The sequence below is a fragment of the Antennarius striatus genome, chromosome 7, assembly GCF_040054535.1.
Source record: "Antennarius striatus isolate MH-2024 chromosome 7, ASM4005453v1, whole genome shotgun sequence".
In the NCBI taxonomy this organism is placed as follows: domain Eukaryota; kingdom Metazoa; phylum Chordata; class Actinopteri; order Lophiiformes; family Antennariidae; genus Antennarius; species Antennarius striatus.
Genome location: NC_090782.1, coordinates 16,016,611 through 16,035,240, shown reverse-complemented (window position 1 = coordinate 16,035,240; position 18,630 = coordinate 16,016,611). Strand labels below are relative to the sequence as shown.

Sequence of the window (18,630 nt, the reverse complement as noted above, 5' to 3'; positions counted from 1 at the left end):
TGATTATATATATATGTCTTACTCTGGCAAGAACCCTCTTTAAAGTCATGCTTCCTCACTGGCGCAACAGGCACATCTACTGTATATGTCAAAGACGCTGTCATTCAAAGCATGATGGGTGGAATGTAACAAAGGAATTTCCAGTTTTACAATGTTGTCGTTATAGAGTAAGACATAATTCACTATGGATGGTTCACACAAGTGTCACTGCTGGGAGTCTTTAATGCAGTGGATGTAGTTATTTGGAGAAAGAACAGTAAAATTCTGAAGTTTACTTTTTATAATTCCCAAATTCTATTTCCTGTGAGCTTATGTGACTTTTTTGTTTGTTGTTGTTTTTTTGTTTTTTGGCACAATAGAATAAGCCAAGGGATGTCTTCAGGTTCATCCTCTGCAACTGAGGCAGGAAAATTGAAACATCTTGCACTTCCGTCTAGGGATAGTGCATGCTCAGTTTCTAGCAGTGTCGTTTCATCATCTTTTACTATCTTGTAGAACAGCACAGCGGTTGAGATAATAACTGGGGCTGCATACTGCGCCTTGAGCACCAGGTAGTAAAAGATTCAACATTTATAGTCTTCCTTTCCTGCTCTCACAAAGCTGACGTGTGTGCCAGTTGAAACAAGAGAGTGGAAAGTGGTGAGGAGAAAAGGGCTTTGCAGGAGACACCATTTTGTGTGCATCGTGCATATTGTGCGTGTGACAAGAGACCGGTGTAAAAGTAAGGTAACCTTGAAGGTTTTGACAGAAAGGGAATCCAATTGAAGTGTATTGACCTCCATTCTCCTCTTTTGTGATGCCTATCTTTTTAAGCTCCCTCTCTATTCTAACTTTTTGTCAGGTTTTATATCTTGTAGACTAGTATTACAAGCAATTACTTATAGCATGTGTGTGCATGTCGTCAAGTGTTTGTGTCATGCAGCACCATGTAGAAAGCAGACTTGTTGCTCAGGGAGACTTGCCATTGTTTCCTTTCCAGTATATAAAATTAAATGTCTAATTGAGACTTATCAGCCACAGCAAGCAGCCACAGTAAACTGTCACACAGTCCTCACAGATCATCTGCCCCAATCTCTGTTTCGCTCTCGTCACATAGTCTTCTGTCACCCAGGGGAAAACACTGTTTCTTTGTCTAATTGTAACCAATATTGCTGTTACCCCACGCAGTCACTGATTTATTTGCCTGTTATCTGACACACATTAGGACAAAGCATCTTATCTCTCCCACATAGGAACTTTTATGACATGGTTATAAAACTATTGAAAGTTTCTTCTGATTTATTTTGTTACCCAATTCCCTCTCTTCTGACCTGGGTGTTTTCTTTCTGCTTCTGTTTACAGAAACGTTGATGGACACAAAGTGGGCCACGACAGAATTAGCCTGGACTGCACACCCTGTGACTGGGGTGAGTTTACTCGACGCTGTGTGTGTGTGTGTGTGTGTGTGTGTGTGTGTGTGTGTGTGTGTGTGTGTGTGTGTGTGTGTGTGTGTGTAATACAATGCTGAATATGATATTTGAATGATTAAAAAAAAATCAATGAAAATAGTAACCTTTAAAACTATACTGCAAAAACTGTGTGTGTGTGTGTGTGTGTGTGTGTGTGTGTGTGTGTGTGTGTGTGTGTGTGTGTGTGTGTGTGTGTGTGTGTGTGAGTGTGTGTGTGTGTGTGTGTGTGTGTGTGTGGGTATGTGTGTGAGTGTGTGTGTGTGTGTGTGTGTGTGTGTGTGTGTGTGTGTGTGTGTGTGTGTGTGTGTGTGTGTGTGTGTGTAAATGGAGATCTAGATGGTGAAAGATAAGAAATAATTACATCTGTTATTCCTGCTGCAGAATTTAGTCTTTGTTTTTTTTTCAATTATGTTATATAGATGTCCTTTTGTTAATGGATGGACGGTTCATTTCATTATATTTATATGTAAGGAACTAACGGGAACCCGTGGAAATTCCACGATAAAACAAAAATATCAGACTTCATTTTTCTTTTTATTCTTCGCCATCACAAGAAAATAAACCACTGTGTCCGACTAAGCCATAACGGCTCCGTGTGTGGGGGACGGACGAACGTTAAGACGGAAGGTAGACTCCGGCTTTGTTAGTTCGGTCCTAGTGAATAAAGCATCGGGGCTCCCTACACAACAATACGAGGTCCATCATGATCAAAGAATATAAACCGCTATGTATCTTCTTCTTTTCCTTTCGGCTTTTCCCTTCAGGGGTCGCCACAGCAATCAATTTCCTCCATCTAGCCCTGTCCTTTGAATCCTCTTCTCTCACACCAACTACCTTCATGTCTTCCCTCATTACATCCATAAACCTCCTCTTTGGTCTTCCTCTAGGCCTTCTGCCTGGCGGTTCAAAACTCATAAACCGCTATGTATGATGAAGCCAAAAGGGCTTCCGGTTAGACGCCGGAAGCGTGACAGCGTGATGTTTTCAAGTGAGCTTATTCAAATATGTCGGTGGGGATGATTTCAACATGTCAGACATTTGAATACCTTTAGAAATAGTTCCCCCTCTTTTTATCTTCATATCGCTCAAAAGGATATGCTTGAGGATCCAACATTATGTGCCTAGTAGTATGCAGGAAATCCATTTTCACCAATTTAATTTATTGCAGCTGTTTCATTCCCTTGCCTCAGTGAACTTAAAACATGTGAAAAATGCCAGTTTTCCAATGAACTAACCTTATAAACACAAACATATTTCTTGGCATTGACCCATGGCAAGGTCAGGCATCCAAATCATCAACACAAAAAGTGCCAGTGACAGCCTCATCTTGCTTTCCCATGTGGTCTTCACAATGACTTAAGAAGAGCAAAAAGAGTCTAGACCCCTCCTCGGCTATACTTCAAAGACCTCCCGCACTCCTCCCCTTGATTTTGTGTGGCCCCCTGACTTGGCGCTTGTGTTTTTTAAAGATGGGCCACCATTTTTTATGCTTTGTCTTCACCCCAAAGCTTTCACAGGGACATTCCACCCCAGCTACTGGCAGTCGTGCACCATTTGTATTCTCCCCCTCCTTTACTTCCAGGTAACTAAGCACTAATAATACCAGGCATACTATCCACTGCTGCTGCAACAATCAGTGAGACAAACCCTTTACAGCCTTTTCTCGCAACCTTCCTCTCATCCAACTTCTTTTGCATCCCAATGCCCCACTATCAGCATTAGGCAATAATACAGTGATGTTCCAAGTGGTCCAATAGCACTGGAACAGATGTTCCTTTGTAGGGATAGTCATTATGTATATTTTCCACATTGTCAACCAAAAGTGTAGTATATCTGTCCTTTCTTGTTTTGGAGCAAACTGTGTTAGAGATGGTTGATGCCCTGTATTATCTTTCTACCCCCTTAAGTTTTCAGAAAGTACAAGAAGTTTGACATGACTGATATTACCTTTTTGTTTTTGTTTTGTGTGTGTGTGTGTGTGTGTGTGTGTGTGTGTGTGTGTGTGTGTGTGTGTGTGTGTGTGTGTGTGTGTCTGTGTGTGTGTGTGTGTGTGTGTGTGTTTGTGTGTGTGTGTGTGTGTGTACATAAGTGTATGCTTGTATGTGTGTGTGTGTGTGTGTGTGTGTGTCTTGTATTTATACATTTCCTCAGCTGCATATGTGTATCAGTAGGCCTACTGCCTTGTGTTTCCTTATTTTAAAAAAATTGAATTGATAATAAGGAAATGTCACATTTGATATACCGTATACAGCATAATCAGTAAACACCAAAACCTTACATTAGAAACAAGATTCAGGATGAAATAAATATTTTTAAGGAATTAATTCTTGAAATTACGATTAGCACAACTTTTGTTGTGAGAACTAAGTTAATGAATTTGTATCTGTAGATTAAATACAGTTGTTGATTTGTGCTAATCTTTCCATGTTAAGTATGTGCACATCCTTTCATATTTTCCATGCCTGTGGTATATAATTTTTTTTATATATTGTTGCTAGGATTTTATTTCACAGCATGTCTCCTAGTCCCATATGTGTATTTGTACATCAACCTTAGCATATATCTTTTAAACCAGATGGGTAATGGATGGGAAATTCCACTTTATTGCAAGGCTCCTTGAGAACTGGAATGACTCCCACATAGTTTTCCATAACCATATACTTATAACTATTTTCCAAGTTTGTCAGCATATGGAGATGATAACAATTGTTAGTGTAGTCTGTTTCAAAGACACCCCCCCCCCATATAAAGGGGGTACTTTAGCTATAAAGGACAGCTAAAATATTCTTAAAATTACCCTTGGAAAGCCTATTCAAATCAACAACAAACTAATTTAAAAAAAAAAATCAAACTCATTGGTTGTATTTAAGAAATTGTTATCTAATTATACTTTCAAGTTGCTATCATGGTTGCTAATTTTCCTCTGAAATTCAAGGTGAACAAATAGAAAAAAAGAGTCAAAATTTATTTTTAAAAAAATCTGGTAGCACAAGCCTTTCATTTGTGATTTGTATTTTTAGTTTTTCTCAAAGTTTTCTGAAATGTATGAATGTACAATAATTCGTAAACCAAAATATTGTCAGATACATATTTTAGTGTGCGTCGCCCTTAAAAAAACGTTATTATGAGCTAAGCACATTTATCTCTTCTGAAGGTTAAGTTTACATATCTGATTGGAAAGGACAAGAACAAAATAAGGGGAATCGTAAATTTTGTGTATCGATTCCTTTTCTTGGAAATCAATTCTAAGAAACTTTTCACATGACCTCCTTCTTTTATTCAGGCTCACTAAGCAGATGTACAGAGTGTGGCTATTGGTGTGGCAGTAGCTCTGTCCACTAGGTCTTGTGCTGGGACCTGAGGGTGGCTGGTTCAAGGCCCGTGTGGATCAAAAACTTGATCCATACGAGTGTGAGCTGGCAGTGGGAGGAGTCAGTTCACCTCCTGAGCACTGCTGAGGTGCCCCTGAGAAAGGCACTGCCCCCCCCCAAAAAAAAAACAAAAAACAAAAAACAAACTGCTGTTTTAGGGGTGCATCAGGTCAGACCTGCCTGCCACTCTTCCTCCCATTGTATATATTGCATGTCCACAGGTCCCATGAGTGTGTTTGTGTTTGTTTCAGTGGCCTGAACACCACATGTATGCATGTGAAAAATGTATCAGTAACAAAATCGGATAAGTAATCATGAAAATGATCTCTCACAAAGCACATGCACATAAAAACCAGACATGCAGTTCCATAGTAATACGCTAAAATAAACAAAATAAACACACAAACACCTCACTTACACGGTTGGCTGTACACCTCATGCTTTTTGGTATCTCATTGATTTGGGTGATAATAATTGATTATCTCTTATCACTTTTGTCTCCCTTCCATTCAGTGAACCACAGTTTAAACTTCACAACCAAGCCTCGGCCATTCTCCCTGTATCTGTCATCTGCTCCCAAGTCTTGGATGAATATCCTTGTCTCCACCACATCCATAACACAGCCTTAATTAAAATGCTCAGATGCTCATAGCTCAGAGGAAAAGGCCTTTGTGCCAGAGTTTCTAAACAATCAAACATTTTACAGCAAACGTAATTCTCAAAATGAGAGCCAAAGACACATATTTTTTTTATAGATGTGTCTTGGCATTTAAAGTGACAGGAGGGCAGACCAATATTAAAGTCAATCTAGTAATCACGAGGCCGCAGACTTAATATGATAGATTAGATACAAATTCCAATGGCACCAAGGCAGAATAGTGCAGTCTGCTTTCACTTTGTCTAGATTTTCTACTCTATTTAATTCCCTTCCTCATTATTTTTAAAATGCTTTAATATCTTGCCTTATGTGAAACACTTTGAATTGCATTTTCAATAAAAAAAACAAAAAAAACAACGCAAATTAAGTTTCTAGGCCTGTGCTTAAAAGTAACATGCTTTCTCTGAAAACAAAACAGGAGCAGATCCCTCAGCACACAACACACGCACAAAGATACATGATACACAAAGGAATTGCTATTTGAAATGAAAATATTTAATGCTACTGTCCTCATTGGAGATTAGAATTTGTATTAAATCACAATATCTCACAGCAAAGTATCAATAGTCTTGTTTGCTTGCGCTCATTTCATCAAGATAGTAATCAAAGTTTAGAAACTGTGATCCCATTTTATCTGCAGTAATTCATCTCCTTGGTATTGTAATAGCCTTGAAATACTTAAATGAGTGCACAGAAACAGGAATGCATGAGGGTTAACTAGCACCTTTTCCCTGTCTTTATTAGACATGTTGTGATCTTGCTCTGAAATTTAACTGGAATTGGTTGCAAAGCAGTGTGGCTGCTACTTCCCAACAGACATGAGATAAACATGCAGTGGTGGCTCTGTGTTGAGGTCAGGTGACAGGTAGCTGTAATTGTGATGAATCTGCAGTCCTTGTCCCTGGGTTTTTGCAACACTAACTAGAGATGAAATGTGTAGTAGTGTAAAGGGAAGACAGTGTAATTGAAAACACTCTAAAAAATGACACAAAGGACAATTGCATATTTATATTTAGACCTTAACCTCTCCCCTGCTTCTGTCACTTGTACATAATAACTGAATGTAGCAAGGTGTGGTGAATCAGACCATGTGGCATCACATTTGTCAAACATATCTGTCCAATATGACTCCCGATTCCTTTAGCTTCTAACCTATTGATGTTTCTCTTCTATTTTTTAGTGGGAAGAAGTTAGTGGCTACGATGATGCCATGAACCCCATCAGGACATACCAAGTCTGCAATGTACGTGAACTCAACCAGAATAACTGGCTACGCAGTGACTTCATCCCACGGAAGGATGTGCTTCGTGTGTATGTGGAGATGAAATTCACAGTGCGTGATTGTAACAGCATTCCTAACATCCCAGGCTCCTGCAAAGAGACATTCAACCTCTTCTACTATGAATCTGACTCAGACTCAGCCACAGCCACTAGCCCTTTCTGGATGGAGAACCCCTACGTGAAGGTGGACACTATTGCCCCAGATGCAAGTTTTTCCATGCTTGAATCTGGAAGCATCAACACAAAAGTTAGAAGTTTTGGGCCACTGTCAAAAGCCGGGTTCTATTTGGCCTTCCAGGACCTTGGAGCTTGCATGTCACTCATCTCAGTTAGAGTCTTTTACAAGAAGTGCTCTACTACCATCGGCAACTTTGCTGTTTTCCCAGAGACAGCTACTGGGGCTGAGGCCACGTCACTGGTCATCGCGCCAGGAACTTGTGTCCCCAATGCTGTGGAAGTGTCAGTGCCTCTGAAGCTTTACTGCAATGGCGATGGGGAGTGGATGGTTCCAGTAGGAGCTTGCACCTGTTCTGCCGGTTTTGAACCAGCCATGCAGGACACCCAATGTCAGGGTGAGTGCTTTCAAAACCGACATCTAAGGCCAGTACAGGATTTTATTACCCAATATGATGATGGATTAAAAAGAATTATTTCAATATTGTTCACGAAGTTCAAGCTCTGTGTTAGCAACAGAACTGACTCAGGGCAAGCAGATGAATTTTTAAAAATCTACAGGCAAGTGTGCTATTTTTTAGCTCTCCCAGCCTCACTCAACCATGCTGGAAGATGATTGTGGGGTTGGGGTTATTTCCCTGTGGCGATCAATAATGTATTGCATTATTACTGGTGAGAAAAGTGACATTTGCATTTTAGGCACATGGATTCTGATGCTTCTATGCTGTGTGAATTACAATGACCAAATTGTAGGGAGTAAATTCTTCTTGAAAGACACTTCATCAGAATACAAAGGATTGCCAGTAAAATCTTTGTTGGTCACAGCCCATGTCACTCTCCCGACACCTGATTATCATCCATTCATGTGAAGAGTGTTTTGACACATTGATCCAACAAACTACAAGGTCAAATAATACAAACTCAATGATGCAGTCAGCTGGGGGTTGTTTGCCCCCTCACCTCACTTTTACCTGCCAGCTGGTTTCCCTATTAATGGGAAGTTGTCAGCTCTCTCTGACAGCAGGAGGTCCTATGATGATTTCAGGTCTCATGAAAAACATGATGGGGTTGTAGAGGTGAAGTTAAACAATATCTTGGTTGAAATAGAGTTTGGGTGGCAATAAGAGGTAGTAATAATTGATTTTTTTTTTTCATATTAAGTGGTGTGGGATCATAAAATTAGGAAGCTTATGTAAAATGTAGACAGCAGAATAAGAGCAAGAGAGATGGAAGCTTGCAAGGATATTGATCAGTAGCATTGACTTTGAAGCATCTGGACACAATATGTTCATGTTGTTTCCCAATTGATCTTGCCTGCCCGAGTCAAAAGGACTGATTCTGCTTCTAAATGAGACTGAGAAGACCTTCTGTTCAGCACCAGTACTAGAGATCAGTAGAAGTGGATGATGGCTTACACTTTCAGGTTTCACTAGACTCCAAAAGTGAATGTATGCTGTTTCTGTGTATGTGTGTGTGTGTGTGTGTGTGTGTGTGTGTGTGTGTGTGTGTGTCGAGGGGGGGTGGGTTGGGGGGGGGGGCAAAACCCATTTGTTTGTTGTTGGCAGCTCAAGGTTAAAGTCGTGGTGACTGGGCCCTGATAAAATGTTCTCTAATGAATCTTCACTTGAGAACCACAAGGGATAGACCTCCATCTCTTCCACTGTTCTCATGCCATCTCTCCACAAGTTCACTCTCCTTTTCTCTCCTCTCATTATTTTATTCCAAAGCTTGTTAGCTTTTTTGACTTGACTCATCTCTTTTCTGCTTTTCCTTACTCGAAAACACACAGTATCTCCTCCAGCCACCTCTCTCGTCTTTACCTCACCTTCTCCCATACCTTTCTAATAAAGCTTTATTTAATACCCCACCAGCATACACTAAGGATGTCTGCATTAATATTAATTGACAAGCTTTTTTTCCCACCTTTCCTCTCATTTGCTGCAAATTTCTCACCCTTGAAATTCTTTACTTTTTCTTCATGCTCTACACTTTCCAATTTCAGCGTAAATTCTAATCAGTCCCTTAAACTCTATGTTCTGCATGACAGGATAAAACACGGGGGGTTGGGGAAGAGGGGGGAAAATCTCTTGCAGGATTAGCATTTTCAATGCTTCCACCTCTTCCACCATTCCCTTCCTTTTTCTCTAGGCTCTTGTCTTTCTCATTTTTTTTCATCGTTGCTCATTGGGGAAATGGATGAAAGGAAGAGGATGACCCTCATACTCGCTGGAAGTTATTCATCAGCACTTTTACCTCATCCCTGTTAATTTAATGGGAATGCTTCTATCAACATAATTGGTTGGGCTAGCATTTAAAAAAACAAAAAAAAACAACAATACTCCTGGGAGTTCGGAAGTTGTTTGTAGTTTACGTTACTTAAGTGAACTGGCATGAACCTGGAAGGGTCTCATTATAAAGTTGAAGAAGCTGTTCACCCACCTGTTAAACCTCTACATCATTTCTTATCTGTTTATCGAACAGTGCTTCCTGTTCGTCAGTGGTGTGGACGACTGATTAATGACGACTAAGCAAATACCTTCAATGCTAATGTACTCAGTCCAGTCAACTGGTGGCTTTGTGCTAACATTAGACTTTCAGAAAAGCGGAAATAGCAGGAAGTAGTCTGCTGTATATTTGACCTCTAACCTTAATCTAAACACAGGCACTATGGTGATGATCATTATTCTGAGGGACTAACACTGCAGTATGTCCTCAACATTGATGAGCTAATGTACAAGCAGGTCAGCTAATCAACTGGACCCCGTAAAGTTTCCCTGTCTTACCTGCTGTTCTCCTTTTTATTAAGCTCTGCGGCAAACTCATTCATCTTTTAACAAGACTGTTTATCAGAGATATGGAGTCTGCCAAAGTGTTCTGGATCAGCGCCGCTGCTAGTGTTTCTCTGTACATCTGTAACTTATCACCTGAGCTATAAACGTCCAAACAGCTCCTATAAATGGAGATTGTGCATTTACAAAGACTAGCAGTGTTTTCATATGATGGAATACACATAATGAATCAAGAATAAGTTCTGGTAAAGGTTCAGAATTTCTGAAGATCTTAACAGAGACTGATCCTAAAGACAGAAAGAAACAGACATACTGCTCTTACCTTTGATTGGCTTGTGTGTGTGTGTGTGTGTGTGTGTGTGTGTGTGTGTGTGTGTGTGTGTGTGTGTGTGTGTGTGTGTGTGTGTGTGTGTGTGTGTGTGTGTGTGTGTGTGTGTGTATGTGTTAGTGCTTGTGTGTGTGTGTCCATGTAGACCAATACCCGTTCAATAGCAGCATTTGTCGCGTATGTATTTCTATTTTTGTGTGTGTTTCTATCTCGAAGCCTGAATTCAAATTAATGAAACATGCCAGCATTTTGGATCCACTGGTTTTGTATGTAAATTTGGTTGACAATTGACATGTCATTTCATGTGAGCATGGGCTTTTACAAATAGCTAAATGGTGTAACAAAAGACCTCCCCCTTCCTGATGCATATTATTATTATGCTACATAAGTGCTATATAACAGAGAAGAGCACATAGGATGTTGACTATATAAAAAACAATCATATGTAAATCAATAAACACAACTTTAATATGTTTTTGCATGAAAAATGTTTGATTACCAGGTTATGAAGTGCAGGGAATGTTTAGACTCAGTATCACGAGCTGTTATTGTCGTTAAGTTTTCTTTCTGTTGCCATCAGCGTGCAGCCCTGGCACCTTCAAATCCAAGCAGGGAGAAGGTTTCTGCCTGCCCTGTCCAGCCAACAGCCGCGCCAGCTCAGGAGCGTCAAGCGTCTGCTCTTGTCGAAATGGTTACTATCGCTCAGACACTGATTCTCCTGATTCCCCCTGCACCAGTGAGTAAAGGCTGCTATTGCTCGCCTGTATCATGACAAGTTAAACAGTTATATTGAAAGCAAGAAATGCTTTTCTTGTAATACTTATGCAAATTATTTGTGTTTATCTTCCCATTCTCAATAAATACATTGGTTTATGCCAGATGTCAGACAACTGACCGAATATATGAGCAGTCATAAAATAATAATCTTAACTATTGGTGTTCTCCCTAACTTCCCTCTTTGAATTACCTCAGTTGAGAAAGTGTTCCCACATGGCAAATAATTCTGCTTGCTTTCCCATCGTTATCCAAAACTTATCATGAAAACCCCTCCCACTCACCACCCTCTGAAGTTTATCTGTTCTCACTGCTGCTGCTCCTTTATGAGCAGACAGTAGACTTTTTTTTCCCCCATTGTCTTTGTTAGGAGCTAAAACACACATGTAGGAGTTAATTCAATCCCTATTAAATAGACAAAAAGACCGTCTTTTCTGTTGCTGGGGTGGGGACTGATTCTCCAGCAGTGCAGAAAGAGAGAGAGAGAGATAAGGTTCCAGTAATTGGATAAGAATTGCTAAGACTCTGCCAATAGTTTGACTTCAAGCTCACTACTACTCTCTCTCTCTTTCTCTCTCTCACACACACACACACACACACACACACACACACACACACACACACACACACACACACACACACACACACACACACACACACATACACACACACACTGATAATGAGAATAGGATTCAAATTTGCACTCCTGTCCTGCTTTTTCTGAAGAACTGCTGGAACAATGTGTCGCTGTGGAATAAGAAAATTTTCTCAATGTAAGAAAATGTTTTAGTACCAGAGCACAAGAAAAAGTTTTTGGCTTGTGGATTTTCTCAATAGCAGCTGTGGAATAATGCATGTTTGTTTTTATAATGATATGTAAACTGCATTTTGCAATAAGAGTCTTCCTATTGTCAGGATGTCTCTGTACTGCCACAGAGGCAAATGTATTTATGCCTATTGTGCATGGAGATTAACTTCTTTGTCATTCCAAACCTATTTCCCTCATCTATGCCTTAACTCCCTTTCACAGCTGTTCCTTCGGCACCACGAAATGTCATCTCGAGTGTGAATGAGACCTCCCTCTTGCTGGAATGGAGTGATCCACGTGATTTGGGCGGCCGTGAGGACATTTTTTATAATGTGATATGTAAGAAGTGTCTGCCTGAACGGGGAATGTGCTCGCGCTGTGATGACAATGTTGACATCTCGCCACGTCATCTCGGCCTGACCCAGCGCCGCGTGGCTGTCCGTAATCTTCAAGCCCACACGCAGTACAGCTTTGAGATCCAGGCAGTCAATGGTGTTTCCAACAAGAGCCCCTATACGCCTCAGTACTCAACAGTCAACATCACAACAAATCAGGCCGGTAAGTACAACTGCCGCCTTGTGTATTTCTGTCGAAGATCAATATTGAACATGAAGGAGCTGCCAGCTTTAAAGACTGAAATAAAAAGGATTTTAAAGAATACATTCTGTACTTATGAAGTGAAGATCAATTTTTTGTATGCATGTAGGAGTATATTATGTACGTATGTTGCCTTTGAATATGGATTGAAAACGAAGACGTTCTTCTGAATGAGCTTAGAAATGGACCTTTTTCACACACCCACACCAGCTCTATGGTAACACCACTGCAAATGGCAATAGCGAGGCAGTGTGTATTCAAAGCGTTGAACCCTCAATATTCTAGCTGCCCACTGCTTCCAACCCACTGCTCCTTCAGCCCAAGGCAACAATGGTAACTAGGCCAATGTTGTAATCAGTGCAACAAGAAATTTTGAAATTCTGGGTTCTGGGTTTAGAAGAAACTAAGAAGATACATATCCAATTTATTTTAGGATAATAGTTAGATGCTAGTGAATGTGTTCTTATTGTTTACATAAGGATTCATTAATTTGAAATAAAACCAGTTGACGAAATGACCTTTGGAAATTTTAATGTCGTTGAATATACTGAAAACATTTGTACTGGTGAGTTAGGCTCTTTGCTGAGGTTCTCCCAAGTTATTTCTTGGATGTGTTTAATTACAGTGATAAATTACAGCAGGCTTAGACAACATCAAGGATTATCTCCCTGGTCCTTCACCCATCATCTCTCTCTTTGCTCTATGGTCTTATCCTTCTGACCTTTGTCAGAAGGATAAGACCATGCTTTAGTGCTGTGTTTTTTAGTGGGTGTGAGACCCAAAAGCCCCACAGGGAACCAAGTGAGGGCCATATTGCTTTATTGGGGCCTAACAGTAACTAGCGTTCATCGTGTCACTTGGGCGCACGCACACACACACAACACACACACACACACACACACACACACACACACACACACACACACACACACACACACACACACACACACACACACACACAGAAAGAGAGAGAAATTGTTGATTTTAATTTTTAACATCATGTTAATTCAGAAAAGTCAAATTACAAAGTAATTACGTTGAGAGAGAGAGAGAGAGAGAGAGAGAGAGAGAGAGAGAGAGAGAGAGAGAGAGAGAGAGAGAGAGAGAGAGATAGAGATTAAGGGAAAGGAGGAGCCGAGAGCACATCAACTGTGATCAGATTACCCCCTGGTGTAGTCCCCAAGCCCATCATGACATCTGCATTCACCTTTTAAGAAGCAAAATAAATACTAGGGCCAGAGAGGCCACCTCCATAGTTACTGAAAAGTCTTCTGCCAGGAGAGGGCCCCTAATCCCCTGGCTGGAGTTACCAGGGATCTGCCCAGAAAAGCATTGTTTTTTGGGGGGGGAAAGATATATGTTGAACTGGCACGGGGTGAAAAAACATAGAAAGGAAAGTTTGGGGTGCAAAGAGAGAGATGCAAACACAATGATGTATGACCACAAACACACACAGTGGAGGGAGACAGGAAATGCAAGGATGATCAAAGAACTAAAAACTAGGGATTAAAAAGCCTGAAGGAAGAGGGAGAATGGAAGACAGAGAAGGGATGAGACTTCAGTGGTAAAAAGTAAGATGAAAAGAAATGAGTGGAAGAGGACAAAGAGATTGGAAAACAGTAATATTTTGAGTATATGAGAAGGTAAGGAAATAATTCTTTGAGAAGACATCAGAGATACAATTGAAATCTTTGAAACACAGAGATGGAGAGGAATTGAAGGAGGAGATGAATCAGGAGTAAAGAACCTGTCTGGATTTACATGCAAGAAAATAGACACAGAGACTTTGATGTTAATATGCTCACAAACAAGGAATGTTTTAGGTGGGGGGACAACTTGTGTCTTTTATACTTTTCCGTGAGCATGTATACTTGATACTTGTGTGTTATGTGGTAACTTAAGATGTAAACACTGTACACATGTGCATAGTTAATTGCAAATCCATGTAGAAGGAATACTACAAACAGAAAAAAATCAATCCCAAAACTGAAGAAAAAGAACAGCAATTGTTTAAGCAAGTGGGCAATGTCTTCATCTGCATGTGTACTCGTTTGTAGTTCGCTTACAAATGGTTTGTGGCTGAGAGAACTACATGTACCAGAAAATTATCCATCAGTCTTTCAGTTTTACTCTCTTGTCAGAGGAGAATTGGATATCCCCTCTTTCTCCCAGATTCCTCAGGGAGGGAGAATTTGAGCATTAGTGGGGAATGGTTCTGCATACTAACTATTGGCCAAATCTTTTCACAAAGCCCGCAGTCTAAGAATTTGTGTTTTGGGTTCTGTGGACACACAAAGAGCATGGAATTTGAAAAGACATAATGCACAAATGCATCAATGAAGTAGATTTTGTTGTATTTCCTTTGGCCTGTGTAGCTCCATCTGCAGTTCCCACAGTACACCTGATGGCGGCCACAGCGAGCACCATGAGTTTGTCCTGGCTACCTCCAGAGAAACCCAACGGAATTATTCTGGATTACGAGATTAAATACCATGAGAAGGTTAGCAGTGATGTAACTCAGCCCCTTCTAATTCAGTCCAATTTTTCTGACTTGCATGGTCTTTGTTTCACCTGTAAATTCTGCAAATGTGGAAAACCATCTCACATTGTCACAGTGAAGAAAATTAATGTGTCTAATCATATGCAACTATCCTCCTTCACTTATTTCATTTTTTACGTTCCTTTATTTTTCTCTCATTCTCCCTCAATCCTTTCCTGTTTTTAAGTTAAGTTCTGCTCAGTTACTACATCACAGCAGATTGATGATGAATGCAAATGTACAGAAGCTTCCTATGTGATATTGATGTCATCACTGACTGTCTTTGTACAGGATCAGGGTGAGGCCATTGCCCATACCATGACTGCCCAACGAAGCAATGCCCGCATTGAAGGTCTCAAGGCTGGTACCCCTTATGTGGTACAGGTTCGTGCCCGAACAGTGGCTGGTTATGGCCGTTACAGCAGCCCAGCTGACTTCAGCACAAACCTGCAAAGTATGTTCTACTACTTACATCAATAGCTATAGATATATTAAGATCTGTGGAACAGCAGCAGTAGTGCTATAATACTGAGGATATGCTTATGAAAACAATGGAGGCTTAAAATCTTATAGGGCATGAGTTCTGATGAGTTCTGTTTTCTGAACAGAAGAAGCCATTTGGATGACTGGTTGAAACATGAAGCTTTTCTTCCAGGCCCAGTTGACTGAGCTTGGAAGAATAATAATGTTCCTGCAATTCATTACAAAAACAAACAAAACAAAACAATAATCCATAAATTCTTTGTGGGATCATCAATTTATGATCTTTTTAAAATGTACAATTTCACTACTTGACATAAACTAATCAGGAGGAAGAAAAATAAATAAATAATCAATATGATCAAGTAGGAATGAGGCATAGGAGCTTACTGTTGGAGCAATTGTAGGTGTATGTCTTGTGATTATTTTTTCATTGAATCACTGTCTCTTTTTGATCCCTAAAGCTGATGCTCCTAAGTCATGGCAGGAGCAGCTGCCACTCATTGTGGGATCAGCCACCGCCACCTTGGTCTTCATCATTGCAGTTGTGGTCATTGCCATTGTCTGCCTCAGGTTAGAATATAACTACAATGACAAATTATCAATAAGTCAGCGCATGGAAATCATCAGAATTAGCAGCTTTTGAATGATAAGTACCAATACTTAAAATCACTTCTATTCATTTTACAGAATATGTTCCGATAATTGTGGATTATTTCAACATTTTTTTTTCAAGTTGAGAAAGATTACATCAAAACACCACTTTGTTTGCATGCCCTCTAAACCACCTCAGAACAGACTCAGCAGATTGCTATGCCACCTGTGAGGACACTGAATTCCTGATTAACCTCTAGGATCTGTGACTAGAAAACAGTGTCTGGCCAAAATGATATTTTGCTTACTGGACACAGCATGCTGGACCAGCTGGTGGACCTGGTAGGCCTAGCCTCATGGCCCAGTATTCATAATCAACCTTGATTTTTTCCCTACACAAAAAAACAGATAAACCCCTGTCTGACGGGTCCAATTTTTTAAAATGCTATTTTATATACAGTACTTATTATGATCCCCAAAGGGAAATTAAGACAGCACACTCGAGTGTATATATATATATATATATATATATATATATATATATATATATGTATGTATATATATGTGTATATATATATACACACACACACTATATATATACAGTATATATATACAGTATATGTATATATATATATACAGTATATATATATATATATATATATATATATATATATATATATATATATATATATATATATTAGTGTGTACAGGCCCCTGTAATACACACAAACACACACAAGGGGCCTGTAAACATGCAACAGGAGGTAGGAGAGGTGGGTAGCCCCTTTGTGGAGTGCCCCAAATGAGCAACTTGTGAGGGGGATGGCGCCTTGCTCAAGGGTGCCTCGGCAGTGCTCCGGAGGTGAGGTGACACCTCCCACTGTCAGCTCACACTCCGGGTGTTTTTGGGCACGACCGGGAATCGAACCGCCAACCTTAGAGCATTGCACGGCCCGCTCTACCACTGACTTACTCGAAGGTTGTGACAGATTGCTTTCAAAATCTTCATATTTGATTTTATGGATACTGCACATACAGGTAGTCGTCGACCTTCGACCTATGCAACTTACGATTGACCGACTTTACAACCACAATGTCCGGGAAACGCGGGCATTCCCTCCTGCCACAGTACTCACGCTCTGAGACTTTCTTCAGTCACCACGCTGCACACACACTGTTCAGTCACACTGTGAGATCAGTAGCCCAGCCCACTACTGATGGGCTGGGCTGCTTCGGAGGCTGTGACGGAGAAAAACTGTCAAGCGTTATGTGAACTCTTCTGCTGGATTTGAAAGTGACGAAGAACTTGATCAGATTCAGGAGAAAATAGTGAAACTGGCAAAAAACCTCTCCTTGGAGAACTTACGAATGAAGAACTGATCGCGCTGGAAGAAGAAAGAGTGGAAGAATAGAGAAGAGAAGCAGAGAAAGAAGAGGAGGAAACAGAAAAAAATGTTCACCACCAAAGGCTTGTCAGAAGGCTTTTCCCTGTTAAACTCCTTGCACACTTTGAAGAAATTGACCCAAACATAGACAGATTTGCAAGGATTGAACGGATGGCAAACGACGCTTTCCGTCCATATTGTGAAATTTATGAGGAGAATAAGAAAAAAACAATTCAGACAAAGCTCACAATGATTATGAAAAAATCGTCTCCCGCTCCCACCAACCCACGCGCTGCCCCAGCTGATGATCCAGACGACCCACAGCCAAGCACCAGCACCAGTGATGCAGGATTGAATTTTTACTTAAGAGTCGATTTACGACCAAGTCGAATTACGACCGATCTTTCGGGACCAATCGCGGTCATAAGTCGACGACTACCTGTATATGACTATTGAGAGCCTACCATGTCCACTCAAGAAGCCAATTCAGCAAGTCACTGACAACTGTGGACATCAATCACACTACACTGATTGAACTCCGTAACTTTCTTTACACTCCTTCAGTCTCCTCCCTTTCATTTGCTTTGATTTTCACACCACTATAGCACTTACATCTGTGTCAGTGTTTTGGCTTAGTTGTATTCTGATTGACACAGACAGCGAAGTAGCAATAATACAAAACACAAACCATTGACATATTTCCGGACTAAATTAGAAGTTGAAATATGATGCAAATCCACATTGGCTGGTATTGCCCTTGCTACTGGTTAGATAACAAAGGAAGCATATTAACATGTAATTCAACAAGCCAGATCCCAACTATCACCCCACCCCCCAACACCCACATCATTGGAAGTGACAGACAGGAAAATAGGAGTTTCAAAACTGAGATGAATGCATGAAAGGGAAAGAGAAGAAACATTGATAAAATGGAAAGAAATAATGACATCAAGAGCAAGAATTCAGAGGATAACCAGTGTGACATATGCAGGGTGAGGACAATAGCTTAGTTTTGTATTGGATTCTGCTTTTGTGTTTGCTGCTTTCGGGTATACCAAGAGTAATTGCCTTCATGTCCTGCTTTATACAACAGTATGATATTCTTTTGTTTATACGTGCATAACAGTCGCAAAGTATGGATAGTATTGTCAGCAAGCATTGATCCAATCTTTGTAAACTGTATATTCCCTGCTTCCAGTGCAAATAGAGAAGACTGTTCACCTAGCCATGCTATACAGTGGCTAAACCATTCTAGTATTTGGCTTGTTTGACTTATTTTATGTTTTCATATTTCTCACAGGATGCAGAGAAATGGTTCCGAGTCTGAATATACGGAGAAACTGCAACAGTACAGTAAGTCTTTATGCTGACATGCCCCACCTCTGTTTCCTTTGTTTTATGTCA

At 40.3% G+C, this 18,630-nt stretch overlaps 1 protein-coding gene across 6 annotated transcripts in view; it reads left to right on the top strand.

Moving 5' to 3' along the window:
- The window catches only part of LOC137598415 (ephrin type-B receptor 3-like), a 59,922-nt gene that overhangs the window by 29,493 nt on the left and 11,799 nt on the right, over positions 1 to 18,630 (top strand). For all 6 annotated transcript variants that reach the window (XM_068318504.1, XM_068318502.1, XM_068318500.1 and 3 more), the window contains exons 2-9: positions 1,342 to 1,406; positions 6,658 to 7,330; positions 10,630 to 10,785; positions 11,854 to 12,189; positions 14,604 to 14,728; positions 15,059 to 15,221; positions 15,712 to 15,820; positions 18,527 to 18,579. In XM_068318504.1, the coding sequence (XP_068174605.1) occupies positions 1,342 to 1,406; positions 6,658 to 7,330; positions 10,630 to 10,785; positions 11,854 to 12,189; positions 14,604 to 14,728; positions 15,059 to 15,221; positions 15,712 to 15,820; positions 18,527 to 18,579 (1,680 nt within the window). The remainder of the gene's footprint in view (positions 1 to 1,341; positions 1,407 to 6,657; positions 7,331 to 10,629; positions 10,786 to 11,853; positions 12,190 to 14,603; positions 14,729 to 15,058; positions 15,222 to 15,711; positions 15,821 to 18,526; positions 18,580 to 18,630) is intronic.